Raw genomic sequence first — 13,450 nt, forward strand, 5'->3', positions numbered from 1 at the left:
AGTTTTTTTAATTTGGTTATAAAATTTTTGGATATTTCTTGATTTAATAAAAGCAACTATTGTGTTTTTCTTTCTTTACTAAAATCTCGAAATTGTTTGTAGATCTGTACAGTTAAGTGTTTGTTCGAGTTTGAACAAGCCTTGCAAATATTTTTCAAATATGGTTCATTGAATGGTTGGTTGATTAGTTGATTGAATGAATGGTTGGTTGATTGATTGGTTGATTGATTGATTTATTGATCTCATAGTATTTTATATATGGAAAAAAAATCCGATTAAGCCAACATACGGCTTTACTTGGCCACTGTATTTTACCAGACAAAAGCAATTTCTTTATTTATATTGACAAAAATAATTGTGAAATGAATATATTGACTTATTTAAAGCATTATATGTAAAGAAAACCGCCATGACACTGTTGTATGAAACCCAGTAAGCCACTGCAGTAAGCCAACGTATGATTTCAGCAACCATAATTTCTATGAGCACCAGCAGAATGTAAAATATTCATTGAATATAATGAAGATAGTTGTTCAAATAACAATTTTGATCTATTTAGGTCGTTTATTTCATGAGCAAACAAATTTTTAACATGATCGAATAGTGTAAAAAAGGGTGACTTTAGTTCAATCCTACTAGGCCAACCTTCGGCTTCAGTAAAAAAACCACCGGATTTCACAGGACCAAAAGTATAATTTTTATATTCAAATTAACAACAATAATTTAATAATACATAATTTTATTTAATAAAATCATAATTTTATTTAATAAAATTAAAGAGAATTACTACAATGTTTTAAGCATATTTAAGCAAGTAAATATTTCATATAGCTTGCTCGTTAAAATCCATGCAATTTCGTAAGCCAATAATCCAAGCACGACAAATTATTCTAATTATATGAAATGATCCACATAATTGAATAACTAGCAAAAATCATTGAATATTAGTTATTTTAAAAAATATATTCTTTATTCCCAGGCCTAAGCATTGTAAGTAAAAATTTTACAACCAATCAAGCAATAGGATTTAGGATTTTAGGAACAAGTGCTGTTAGTGTAGTAGTTGTAGTATGTAGTAGTGTAGTGGTAGGTAGTCTCTAGAAGTCTAATCTGTTAATGTTCGTTAGTGTTATCTGTTATTTATTGTAATTAGAATTAGTAGTTTAGTTTTAGCTTAATTATTAGAGTTTAGTAATTTAATTACTAATTAGTCGTCGTTAATGTTGTTACGTTACCCTTACCGGTTACAGTTAATCGTTAATGAGTCAAGTGTTAGAAGAGTGGTTCACAAAAAATTTTTTTAATTTAAAATGCAAAAACCGTCATACTGCAATATCTATCCTAAAACAGCATCTAGTATCACCTTTCAAAACATTTTAAATAAAAGCAATATTCCGAAATTAGTAAATAAACGATCGTAATTTTAGACTTGGGCGATAAAAAATCACCCTCCAATTCCCCTCCAGAAGTAAGCTCCTTGCTCGACCGTCAAAAATGAGCGAAGGCCGTTATATTTATTCTAATTATATGGTTAAAACATGTAATTATATGTATGGAAAAGTTACTTGTCTTTTGTTTGCGGAGAAGAATAGTTTAAAACGAGCGAAGCAATTTTTCGCAGTCTATGGTATGGTTCGGTCCGATGTCCTAGAGAGTTTGTTCGTTTTTAATTTTTTGTCCATTTAATGTACTTTTTTCATAAAATTTTTTTGAATTGCAACTTTAAACTAAATGGTCGATGTCAGTGTTTTTTTATATCAAGTTGTCAACCTAATCCTTCGTCGGTATGTTCATTTTTTTATCGGCAATTATGCAAAAATGATTGAATACATTTATTATCATTCACCCATCACAAACCTCATTCCAGATTAAAATTTTTAAAATAAAGTCAATTTGTTTTTTTTCATGGCTGGCATGAACCTCAAAATGTTTTTTTTTCAGCTTGAGTTTTTATTTGATGTTTTATTTATTTGATTAGTAAGATTAATTAACTAATTAAGTAAGGTCAGTAAGAAGGATGTTTAAAAATTAAAATTTGTTTATTTTAATTTATTTAGTCTTTTTAGTTAGTTGTTACATTTTATAATAAATAATATTTTAGAATTTGATTAAGATCCACACAATTTATAATTTTCAGGACTAAATGACGACTATTGTGGCGGTGGAAAACAGATTTCAATTAGATGCAGGCAAAATGAAAGAGTTGGAAACCGGACAAATGTGTGAAAAAAGGGACTACAGAGAATTTGTTTGTGGCTGGGGAGCTGCCAACGTCAACATTCTATTGACATTTCCAATCAACAAACTAATCTTTCGACAGCAGTTATTAGGAATAAGCACAACGACAGCTTTCAATCAGCTAAAATCTGAAGGCTATTGGACATTGTACAGAGGTGTGCTACCTCCACTCCTTCAAAAAACTACATCGGTTTCTATTATGTTTGGGATGTATGAGGAATTCAATAAAAAATTTGAGCAGACACATCCAGATATGCCAATAGTTGTCATCCATACAGCATCTGCTCTGTTGGCTGGTTGCATGGAAGCTGTGCTGATGCCTTTTGAACGAATTCAAACATTGTTACAAAACAAAACGTATCAAGAAAAGTACAAAAACACGATACATGCTTTCAGGGAGTTGAGGTGTTTGGGTTTTGCTGAATATTACAGGGGACTCACACCAATCCTTCTTAGAAATGGTCCAAGTAATGTTATTTTTTTTCAATTCAGAGGTGAAGTCAAAAAATTTTTGCCAAAGTCAGATAAAAAATCATATGAAATATTCAGCAATTTTGTCAGTGGAGGGCTACTGGGAGCTGTGATTAGCACGATATTTTATCCAGTGAATGTTGTAAAAACATACATGCAGTCATCTGTTGGAGGAAGTTTCCCGGGGTTCATCAAATCTTTCAAGCATGTATTCAACGAAAGGGACAGGAGTGTCAAAAATATGTTCAAAGGTTTTCATGTTAATTATTCAAGATCGCTGTTGTCCTGGGGTCTTATAAATGCCTCCTATGAGTTATTAAAGAGTGCTTTGTACACATGCAGATGATGGTTCCTTTTTAGGCTGCAGTTTCTGAATTGGCTATCCATTAGGGATTTAGATATGTAGGATATTTCCATGTAACATCGTTGTTGAATGTAAATGAAAAAATTTTTCATGATCACATGAATCATTTGTAGTTGTTGTTAATACTTGTGGCTGTATCATTTAATTTAATGATATGTATTATTGTTTGTCTTCTTATTATTTGATTTACTTTTATATTACCTACAATTTGTAAATATGTACATCGACTTTATTTTGTAATAGTAGCCGCCAAAGTCAAATTTGCATTTGTTAACTCGTGCTAAATTATATAATTTACATTCAAACAAACTGCTTGATGGATACAACTCTGTACGCAAATACACTTGTACGTTATGCTAATACAGTTGTGTACTTGTTTTATAAAGATGTGGAATAACGTACCAGCGCTCACAAGCTTTATTTTTAGTAGATAGTGGGTATATAATCAATTTATACACAGGTAATAATAATAATAATAATGGTTTATCACCATTCTATACCACTATAAAATTTAGGTGATTCTATGTTAGTTTTTTAATTTTCTGATTTTTTACAGTTATTTTTAAAATCATTTTTGTTCAGTTGAAATATGGCTTAAATCTATATTAACATTTGATTATCATTTTTAATTATTTTTAACGTCCTTGAGAATCTGCACTGAAAACAAACAACACCATTCATTCCTTGCCAGGCATAATCGTTGTTTATCACTAATTAGTAATTTATTTAGTTTATAATAAAATAAAAATTAAATTTTATTATACTGGGACGGAAACAACATTCATTCATAACGAGAAATTTATATTCTGTTTATTCATTCAGAGCCGACTCAGCTCATAAGCCCGTTCATCGAGAGGTCTACCAACAATTTTGCCATACGGTCGGTCGGCTTTCGTCTTTAATTATAATTGTAACTCCTCCCTGTAATGTAAAAAGTTTATAAATCTTAAGTATAAATTACACTGACTACATTGCTAAGTATTGGTCAAGTGATTTTGTTTATTTATTGTTACGTTTTTATGGCATCTAGGTTTGTATCGGGACGTTACATTGAAAATTTATTCTTTTCATTCACCAATCCAAACTTACAAGACTTCCTTTCCGACGTTTTAATCCTCTGCGCCGGCTTGCCCGTGACGGCGTCGGCGTTCGATTTTGTGGCCGATTTGACGACAGCTTCTAAAATATCATCGACCCCTTCTGTCTCTGAGCCGTGTCCAGTCGTATGCTTGCTACCCGTTCGTGATGGCCTACGCAATGTGTTGGCCTGGGCTGTGTCTGTCATTCAGGTTTGCAATTATATACAAGAGATTACATCAAATTTCATGTAATGGGAGGAAAATATTTTGGCCAATAAGTTTAGTGTACTTAGTAACTTGGTCGTATTAGTAATCAATCCACAGCGTAAAGTATAATTACGTTGCTTTTATATATTTTTTAAAGATAGCTTAAGGAACAGAAATGTTTCGAATCAAAAATCAATTTATTTCTTTAGCACTACGTACTTAGAACGTTCTTCTTCCTCGCCTTAACACCTGATAGAAGCAACGAATTTGTACTGTTGTCTGACATTCCCTTGCCGAGTAGCATCTTCAAGTCGGCGTCTCTTTCCCTTTCCAGAGGTAGGGTCCGTGTTTTGGCTGCAAATTTATCCGTCTGTGAAAGTCAGGGATAAAATGTTTTTTTTTAATTTGATGTGATCAAAAATTGCGACGATAGTACATAAAATTTTGTATTGAAAGCAGACATTAACAAGTTAAAAAAATTAAAACGACCAAAAGGTAAAATTTTTAAACATTGAAATTAAAGCTTTGCAGTAACAAATGAGCCGACTTCGACAATCATCTTCCCCCTCGTCTTTTTCCTCTCCGACTCATTGACTTTTTTGGCACGTTGAAGCATTAGCTTATCCCTCATGGTTCGATATTCAAGGGCGAACTCACTGATGACCTTACAGAATGGTGTGACCTTCACCTCGCGTGCTCCGTCAGAAGTGTAACCGAGGTAGAGGAGAAATTTGCTGAACCTGTTGGAATTTGCTCGTCTGCTTACAATGGGAACGTGATCTCTTTTCATAATATTTTTCAAAGAGATCATATTGTCTATTAGATTATATTTGAAAAGTTAAACTACAAATGATTTTGAAATAAGAAGTGTAGGAACCTGTTCATGAGTCGTTTGAGGATAAATTTCAATATGACGATACGCTCAGCGCATTCAAATAGAAAGTCGGATAATCTGAAGAATGACACTAATGTTGAGATAAGTTTCAAGTAGATGCAGTATCAAAACTGATTTTTAAAAAGATAATTTATATTATTAATAGCAAATAATTAGAAGAGCAAGCGAATAACTTATTCTTAGCGTTTGCACCAGGATCATTCTTGATGATGATGTTCAGGTTTTCCCATGATAACTTGCAGTCACTTTCCAGTTTGGATAATTTGGAGAGCATTTCGTCCCAATCAACCTAAAAAATAATTAAATAAAATCTTAATTAAATTGTTTTTTTTATGTGTTTTGAAATGTTGAAATAACGGAGTAGTTGTTTAAAATTTGATGAAAATAAATTCAGACAAAAGAATTAACCTTTGAACACCGGGATATTGACCCAATTTCGGAAAATAGATCGGTGGTGTCGTGAAATTGATCGAGTATAACGTTGCAGAGGTGATAGAGCAGCGAATGTTTGTGCACTGTATCCTTGATCTCTGGAATTTTCGAAAGGTACTCAATCGTGAAACCTTTAACCTAATGGATGAGAGTACAAAACAAATTAATAATATTGGTGAACTTTAACTAAATTTTTTCATAAACTCTAAATTTAAAACATGAAAATATTTAAATCAGTTAATATTGTACAATTTAAACCTAACACCAATAAAAAATGCAATAAGTTGTATAAAGTTATCGTATGTGAAGGGAAAATATCGACCTCGGAGCCGTTGAGAAAGTTTCCAATAGTGAGCATGGTTGCGAGAATTTGTTTGAGGGCCTTACTTTTCCTTAGTTCTTCGATGCCCTGCTTCAAATCGTACATAGGTTCTGCTATTTCCTGGTTGAAGTTCAATTATGAAAGAAGAAAGGTTAACAAATAGGAAAATAAAAAGTTTTATATAAAAAAATTATTTTTGTAATTTAAAGATTCGAATTCAGCGCTGTTATAAGTTATTAGTTATTTAAATGAAATTAAATAATTTTAAGAGTATAAGAAGCAACACAAATTTTAATTTTTTATCAAGAGTCATTTAAAATACGAGAAATTTTTGTATCACTCATAAAAGATGCAGATTTACTAACATTTTCTATGGTATCGAAATCCAGTTTGAACAGCCACAACTTCAGTCGATCATTCAGGTTGGAAATGGAGCTGAGTGTCAGACAGAACTGTTCCGCATTTCCTAAAGTCAGCTCTGGGTTCTGCTTTTGGGCATCAAGTATTCTTGTCTTTTCGTCCTCCGTCGGAATCATAGTGTTCAGCAGTTTCTGCAAAGTTCAAGTAGATATCAGATAGAAACTTCAAGTACTTGAAAAGTAAACTTGGAAAACTCATCTAAAGAAAGCTTCTCAATTACGGACATATTTATTGCTGATAAAATTACTAAAAAGTAATTGGAATAAAAAAGAAAAGCGTGTCAACCTCTATAACTTCTCTATTCAGGATGGCAGAATCCATTTTCAAGATGGCCGTCTTGATGGTCCGCGGTGGCGGCAGAGCAGTGAGGCCGATGTTGATGACGTTTGATCGTTTGGGATCCAAAATGGCAAGTTCCTTTTTGGCGCCTTCTTGTTTCTTTAAATAATAATCATATTAATTTTTCAATGAAAAACGACTAATGTCTTAAACAGCCATTTCAAATTAAAAACACAAGTTGAAAAATGGCCGAAACTTAAAAGTGCAAAATAATTGAAACTTTTCAAGCAATATGAAAACAGTGCAGAGCAAACCTTTGTTTTTAATTCTACAGTTTTTGAAGCAAACAATTGTTCCACTTTTTCTGAATCAACTTTGACGGGTCCCAATTCTTTCACCACACTCGTCCAAAACGTGTCGGATTGTTTGCCAGACGGAAGAACATAACTGGCGTTCGCTTCCTTCCAATGCAATTTTATTGTCTTTTTAGCAGCTGGTTTGTTATCATGCGAAAGGGGTGGGGGTGCTAATCCACCAAATAATGGAGGCGGTGGTGGTAAGCCACCCATTAATGGTGGTGGTGGAGGTGGGGGCAAGCCACCCATTAATGGTGGTGGTGGAGGAGGCAAACTGTTGAAAGATAAAGCAGGGGGTAGCAAAGGAGGAGGAGGAGGTCCGTGCCCTCCTGAAAGTGGAGGTAGTGGTGGTGGTAGTGGTGGTGGTAGTGGAGGCAATCCACCCATCATGTTGAATGGCGGAGGACCAAGTGGTAAGGGTCCTAACGATGAATTGGCCACTCCTGGTTGGATGGATACGTAATCAACTTCATCCGCTTCCGTCAACTCCGTGAAATCAACCTTCGGACATTTGGTTTGCATTATTTTAATGAAAATAGTTAAGATGTAAAATGTAACGTACACTTTGGTATGGAGCATACTTTGAACAATCGGAGGGAAAGGTTTTAAATAAATTTAAAAAGCAAGTGAATTGAAATAGTTGAATAAATAATATAATCTATATAGGCCTGATTATAACAATTACGACCGATAAAACAAAGCAAATTAATAATAAAAATAATTCGTAATCATTAAACAAATAATTTTTGACAAAAGGAGACTAATATGAATAAAATATTAATAATGTTGTCAGTCATAAACATGACGAACATTTTTAATTTTCAAAGGCCTCTTCATGCTCTTCTCAATCTGTTCCCACTGCAAATCCGCCTCTGACTTTGGGGGTAGTTTTGGAACGGTGGGACCTCTTGCTACTTTTTTGGCACCCAGCGATTGTTTGGCCTTGCTAAGAAGACTTCCCAGTCCGCCTTGTTTGTTGTCGTCATCATCTTCATCGTCACCTGACTCTTGCTGTTGGCTCTCTTTTGAGGTATTTGTGCAGAATTGGATTGAATTATACGTTAAGTTTGGTGAATATAAATATCGTTACATCTTTTTGAATATTTATGTCATCATTAGCAAGCAACATCACCAGCACAACAAAACAAATCATTCCTCACCGTCATCGTCACCGCCGTGTTTGGATATTTTGTAGAGCATCCACTTTTTGTTTGATGAGAGGCTGTTGTTACTTGAGGATTTCGGCTGCCGTGCATATCGTGTTGATAGTTGTTCGTTTTGATGTTTTTGTTGTCTGTTGCGAAAATATTTATAGCGAGTTATATCACTTTGTTATGTTTGTGTTGTCTTGAAAGAAAAAATATTTATTTTAAGCTCTTTTCAGATTTTCACTAATGCGGCTTGATGTTTCAACCTAAAAGTTTGTTTGATAGTTGATAGGGCCATGTGCACAGACTCATTAACATAATAATTTTAATTAATAAATCACATACACAAATTCATTAGCATAATATATTTTCTGGGATCGCTTGCTAATAGTGCATTTGATTAATAAAAGAAAATAAGTTCGAAGCGTCTTTTTTGATTCCGCAATCCATTTAAATTATTAAGAAAAATTTCAAACAAAACTCACCCTTTATTTCCGGTAGGTTTGAATGTTTCGTCGAATGCACTTCCGGTACTAAATCGTCTGCTCCTCCTACGCAGCATCGATTCATCTCGTCTCTTCCTTAACGACTGTCTGGTGATGATGACGATGAAGAAAAAGAAGATGATGATGGCGATGATGATGTTGAATAAAAAAATGAAACATTAATAACCAAATACTGCCAATAATTAGTTTTGGGCGGCAAATTAAAATCATTTAAACGACAAAATTACGAAATAACAGCAAAAATAGCTCAAAAAGATAAAATGTATTTCATCTACCACAAAGTACCCACCTAATGTTGACGATGTTTGCCAGATTTTCAGTTGCGTTGCCATCTTCACTGCTGAGGACAGTTTCGTAAGTGTTCAACTGTTCCGCAAATTCAGGATCACAATTTTTATCCTCTAGGTTCCTTCTAATGATAGATTCGAGACCCTGCTCTTCCAGGGAATCCACAACGTCGTAGTACGTGTCCTGGTCTGGAATGCCGTTGAGGGTCTGACGTTGATTGATTGGATGGTTGGTGTGTTGATTTGTTGATTGATGATTTGATTGGTTGGTTGGTGTGTTGATTGATGATTTGATTGGTTGGTTGGTGTGTTGATTGACGATTTGATTGATTGGTTGGTTGATTGGTTGGTTGGTTGGTTGGTTGGTTGGTGTGTTGATTGACAATTTGATTGGTTGGTTGGTTGGTGTGTTGATTGATGATATGATTAATGGTTTGATTGATTGCTTGATTAATTGAGTAAATGATTTATGGCGATTGATAAAATTTTTGATAAGTTTATAGACTATTAAAGTAATTAAAAAAACATTTGGTCAGCTAATTTTTAAATAACTGAAGTTTTGCTTGTAACAGCAATGAATAAATGTTATCAAATGGCAAAAAAATTGGAGGAGGACAAAAGAATTGGGACCCTGTTGATGAGGGTCATGGCGAAGATTTTCAACTCCACATCATCGTTTCCATCCTGATCCGACAGAATGTCGATCACCCTCTTCCAAGCTTTGTTGCCTTTGCAAATGAAAAATTTTTTTATAAGTAGGCGTGTAAGTTTTAATTTGCCAAATATTATTTCACAAATTTCACAAATATGCTTATAAAAGTGAATAAGACATAGGCGCAGCTGATACATGCATACAAACAGACTTACATATACATAAACGTGTACAAGCATACACACATACAAACACACATACACACACACACAAGCATGTATGTATGCGACATACAGAACCAACCCTTTCCACAATCTGCCGTGTTGACAGCTTTCAGTAAAAAGTTGACGTTCGTTTCGTTATATTCCACAAAGACCAACAACAACTTAATAGCGGTTTTCGAGACTTGAGCTGACTATGTGTTGTGGATAGTAAAATAAAGTTTTAAGATTAAAACTGAGTTTATTGCTCGGGGATAAAAAATTGATTGAAATAAATAATAATTTGACAAAAAAAATAAATTAAGTAATTTAAACAAAATGAAAGCCAATCAAACCTTAGATGAGAGTAAAGAATAGAGCCACTGTATTGTTTCGTTATGATTTACGATTCCATTCATACCATCCACGTACAACATCACTTGCCCGATGGCTAATTACATGCAATGATAGTGTAATGTTTTAATGTGATGTAATGTTGAAACGTGATGTAACTGTAATGTGATTTAATGGTAACTTGATGTAAATGCAATGTGTTGTAATTGTAATGTGACGTAACTGTAATGTGATGTAACTGTAAATTGATGCAATTGCAATGTGATGTAATTTTAATGTGATGTGATGTAATTGAAATGTGATGTATATGTAACGTTATGTAATTGTAATATGATGTAATTGCTATGTATGTAGTTAGTTATAGCTTAATGTGTGTAAACGTTACGTATTCATATGAATAAATACTGCAGATGCGAATGTTAAAGGTATCTTTAAAGACCTCTGAGAATATAATTTTGATAGTTAGCATCAGTTTCATCACCGACTTTTATTAAACAGTCCAGGCCATCACTGTTTGCAAACTGGTGCACCAGATCTTTATCATCCTGGTGGCAGCGATTTTAATTAAAAAAAAATTAAATTTAAAAATACTCAAAGCTAAATTATATTATTATAATTATAGATAGTTAATCATGTTAATTAAAATAAAATAATTACAAAAAATTAGTTTTTTATTTACTTGGAAAAGTTGTTTGAGAGAGAAGAGAGCTCTTCTCAGCTCTCTGCCCGATGAGTTCAGCAATCTTTCTATGATCGTGTGAACACGTACCGTTATTTGCGTTCGTAAAATCAACGAACTTTTTTTGCTTCAGTTGAAAAAATCATGTTATAATATTTTTATATTTTACGTTTCAAAACAGTTCAAAAAAGTTAAAACATAATTATTACGATGAATATCATCAACTACTCTTAAACTAATATTATTAAATTCACATGTTGTTAGTGACATATTAGTTCGATTATATCAAAGCCATACACACACAAACAAACACACATAAACAAACACACATAAACAAACATACATAAACAAACACACATAAACAGACACTCATACAAACCTTTCCATGAATCCTTCCAACTCTTCCGATTGTTCTTCGAGTGGAGTATCGAGGTCCAGATAGGATGCATACTCGTGTGACGATCCCTCGCACCTATACAGTTGCAGTGTGCAGTCTTCCAACTGAAAGTGTTATCAACGTATCTAGTTATTTGCGAGAGTCGTAATAAAAAAATAATTTTAAGTATTTTTAAAGATTCACTTGCGAAACAACGCACAAATAAACATTTGGCACGGGAGGAAAGACTCAAACATTCATTCAGATCACTGACCAACTACTTGTTGAGACAAACTCGATACACAGATCTCCTAGTTAATGTTCAAACTGTTTTGCTGTGTTTATAAAAACAAATGAGAACAATTACTTTGTGAGGTGCCTTCAGTAATCTTTTTACTCCAGCGATTTGGTTGAGCAGTGGTATGTTGGTTAGGAAGGTGTAGGTAGGGGCTTTGGTTGGTTCGGGAAAGTTTGTGGTGTTGAAAGGATTGGTGTCATCCAAAAATTGAATGCGGCATTGTAGGGTAGACATTTCAAAGTTTCGGTTACGTAAATAATCTTGTTTTTATCTCCCGTAAATGTTTGTACTATGAATTTATTATATTATTAATCTTTTTTTTTAGCTCGAAGTTAACGTAAATTTTCAAAAGCTTCTTAAACTTTTGTCGAAAATATTGGCATCTCAATGAAGATTTTACATACTACGTAGGACTAACAGAATAACAAATTAAATTAAAAACTATTTTCAAAGAAAATTTACAAAACAAACTATTTGCACTGCTTGCTCGCTGTTGCCTACCTGCTAGCTCGATGATCAAAACATGAGTGATGTTAATGATGCTTTCATCGAGAAATATTCGAATCATTTATTCATATTTTACAACATTTTAACCATATTCGGTTAAATTTTAAAGTTCTTGAATGGTATATCTGGAATATTGTATTATTTTATCTCACATTAAAATGAAATAAACCACCCGACTGAAAATCTGTAATAAAATTAATTTGGCTAGGACGTTAGAGCAGAGGAGATATCTAAATTTGTTAACATAAGTAGATTTTGTACGTTATATTATGATTCGATTACAAAATTAAGAAAATCATTCGTCGAAGAATTCCGGCTAAGATATTGTGCGTACAGTTCCAAACGCAAATTAACTTTCTCCAAATCATTGGCTCTTAAAGATAGCATAACAAGTGCCAAACGACTCAAGTTTAGAACTTTACCAATAGTTGCATCTCATTCTGAAACATCTCAACAAACGAGTGAACAGCGTTCAAGAGAGGCATTCAAAAGTTGTTGTGATGACATTAGTTGTTTGCCACGCAAAACTTTCAATCAAACTCCCATTTTAATCTCAGATATCTCACACCTATCAGCAGCCTATTCATTGAAGTATGAAAAAAATGATTTAACGCGAAACTCAAGCAACTGTCCAAAAATACCTTGTAGAACTCCAATCATTGAAAAGGAAATATTACGATTAAAGAACAAAAAACGAACGAATAATTTCCTTATTTGTAGAATTAATTAGAATTAATTAATTTTATTTAAAAACAAAACAGACGCCATACTATTTAGATCCAATTTTTATTCATTTCATTATCAAATAAGTTGATCTAGGAAGTTAAAAACAACGGTAAATACAAACAATTTATCAACCTACATATATGTACGTGTACATATATGTATGTATGTATATATATATATATATATATATATATATATATATATATACATAATTTGTAAACAAAATGGATATATGCACTCATCACATTTCGAATTTAAATGGGAAAAAATATATAACTAGCCGGTAATAATAACTTCTACGAATATGCGAATAAAAGAAGTCTCTGATATATAAATGATATATCATCACCATAATCTTCATCGACTGAATAATTAATTAAACAATCAATCAATTAATCAATTAACGTTCTCATTTACGCATGGTTATAAAACATTGGAATACTTTAAAATGAAAAAAAATATGATTCAGATATCCGCTAATGACACATTGATTAATTACATCATCAATTTCATTACGATTAAAATGTACAGAAAACGAAATAAAATAAGAATTTTTTTTATAAAGTTTCATTGAATAACAAACTGCAAGTAGTATATATATATATATATATATATATATATATATATATATATATATATATATATATATATATC

At 32.7% G+C, this 13,450-nt stretch overlaps 2 protein-coding genes across 2 annotated transcripts; one reads left to right on the forward strand and one right to left on the reverse strand.

Moving 5' to 3' along the window:
* Window positions 1-2,218: 2,218 nt before the first annotated feature.
* Window positions 2,219-3,055, forward strand: HELRODRAFT_73742 (hypothetical protein; the record flags this gene model as incomplete). The annotated part of the gene is made up of 1 exon (XM_009014424.1): window positions 2,219-3,055. The coding sequence occupies one exon, from the start codon at window positions 2,219-2,221 to the stop codon at window positions 3,053-3,055; it is 837 nt and encodes a 278-aa protein (XP_009012672.1).
* A 632-nt stretch (window positions 3,056-3,687) lies between these two features.
* Window positions 3,688-12,131, reverse strand: HELRODRAFT_190561 (hypothetical protein; the record flags this gene model as incomplete). Its single annotated transcript, XM_009014425.1, has 23 exons — window positions 3,688-3,994; window positions 4,163-4,351; window positions 4,579-4,729; window positions 4,907-5,099; window positions 5,237-5,311; window positions 5,428-5,543; window positions 5,663-5,824; window positions 6,009-6,128; window positions 6,374-6,559; window positions 6,714-6,866; window positions 7,022-7,564; window positions 7,874-8,085; window positions 8,224-8,357; window positions 8,697-8,804; window positions 9,007-9,212; window positions 9,635-9,732; window positions 9,960-10,071; window positions 10,213-10,307; window positions 10,650-10,755; window positions 10,890-11,016; window positions 11,269-11,390; window positions 11,633-11,715; window positions 12,065-12,131. 23 exons carry the CDS (start codon window positions 12,129-12,131, stop codon window positions 3,972-3,974), a joined length of 3,381 nt encoding a protein of 1,126 aa, XP_009012673.1. The 3' UTR covers window positions 3,688-3,971.
* Between the last annotated feature and the right edge of the window lie 1,319 nt (window positions 12,132-13,450).

Source organism: Helobdella robusta, assembly GCF_000326865.2.
Source record: "Helobdella robusta unplaced genomic scaffold HELROscaffold_13, whole genome shotgun sequence".
In the NCBI taxonomy this organism is placed as follows: domain Eukaryota; kingdom Metazoa; phylum Annelida; class Clitellata; order Rhynchobdellida; family Glossiphoniidae; genus Helobdella; species Helobdella robusta.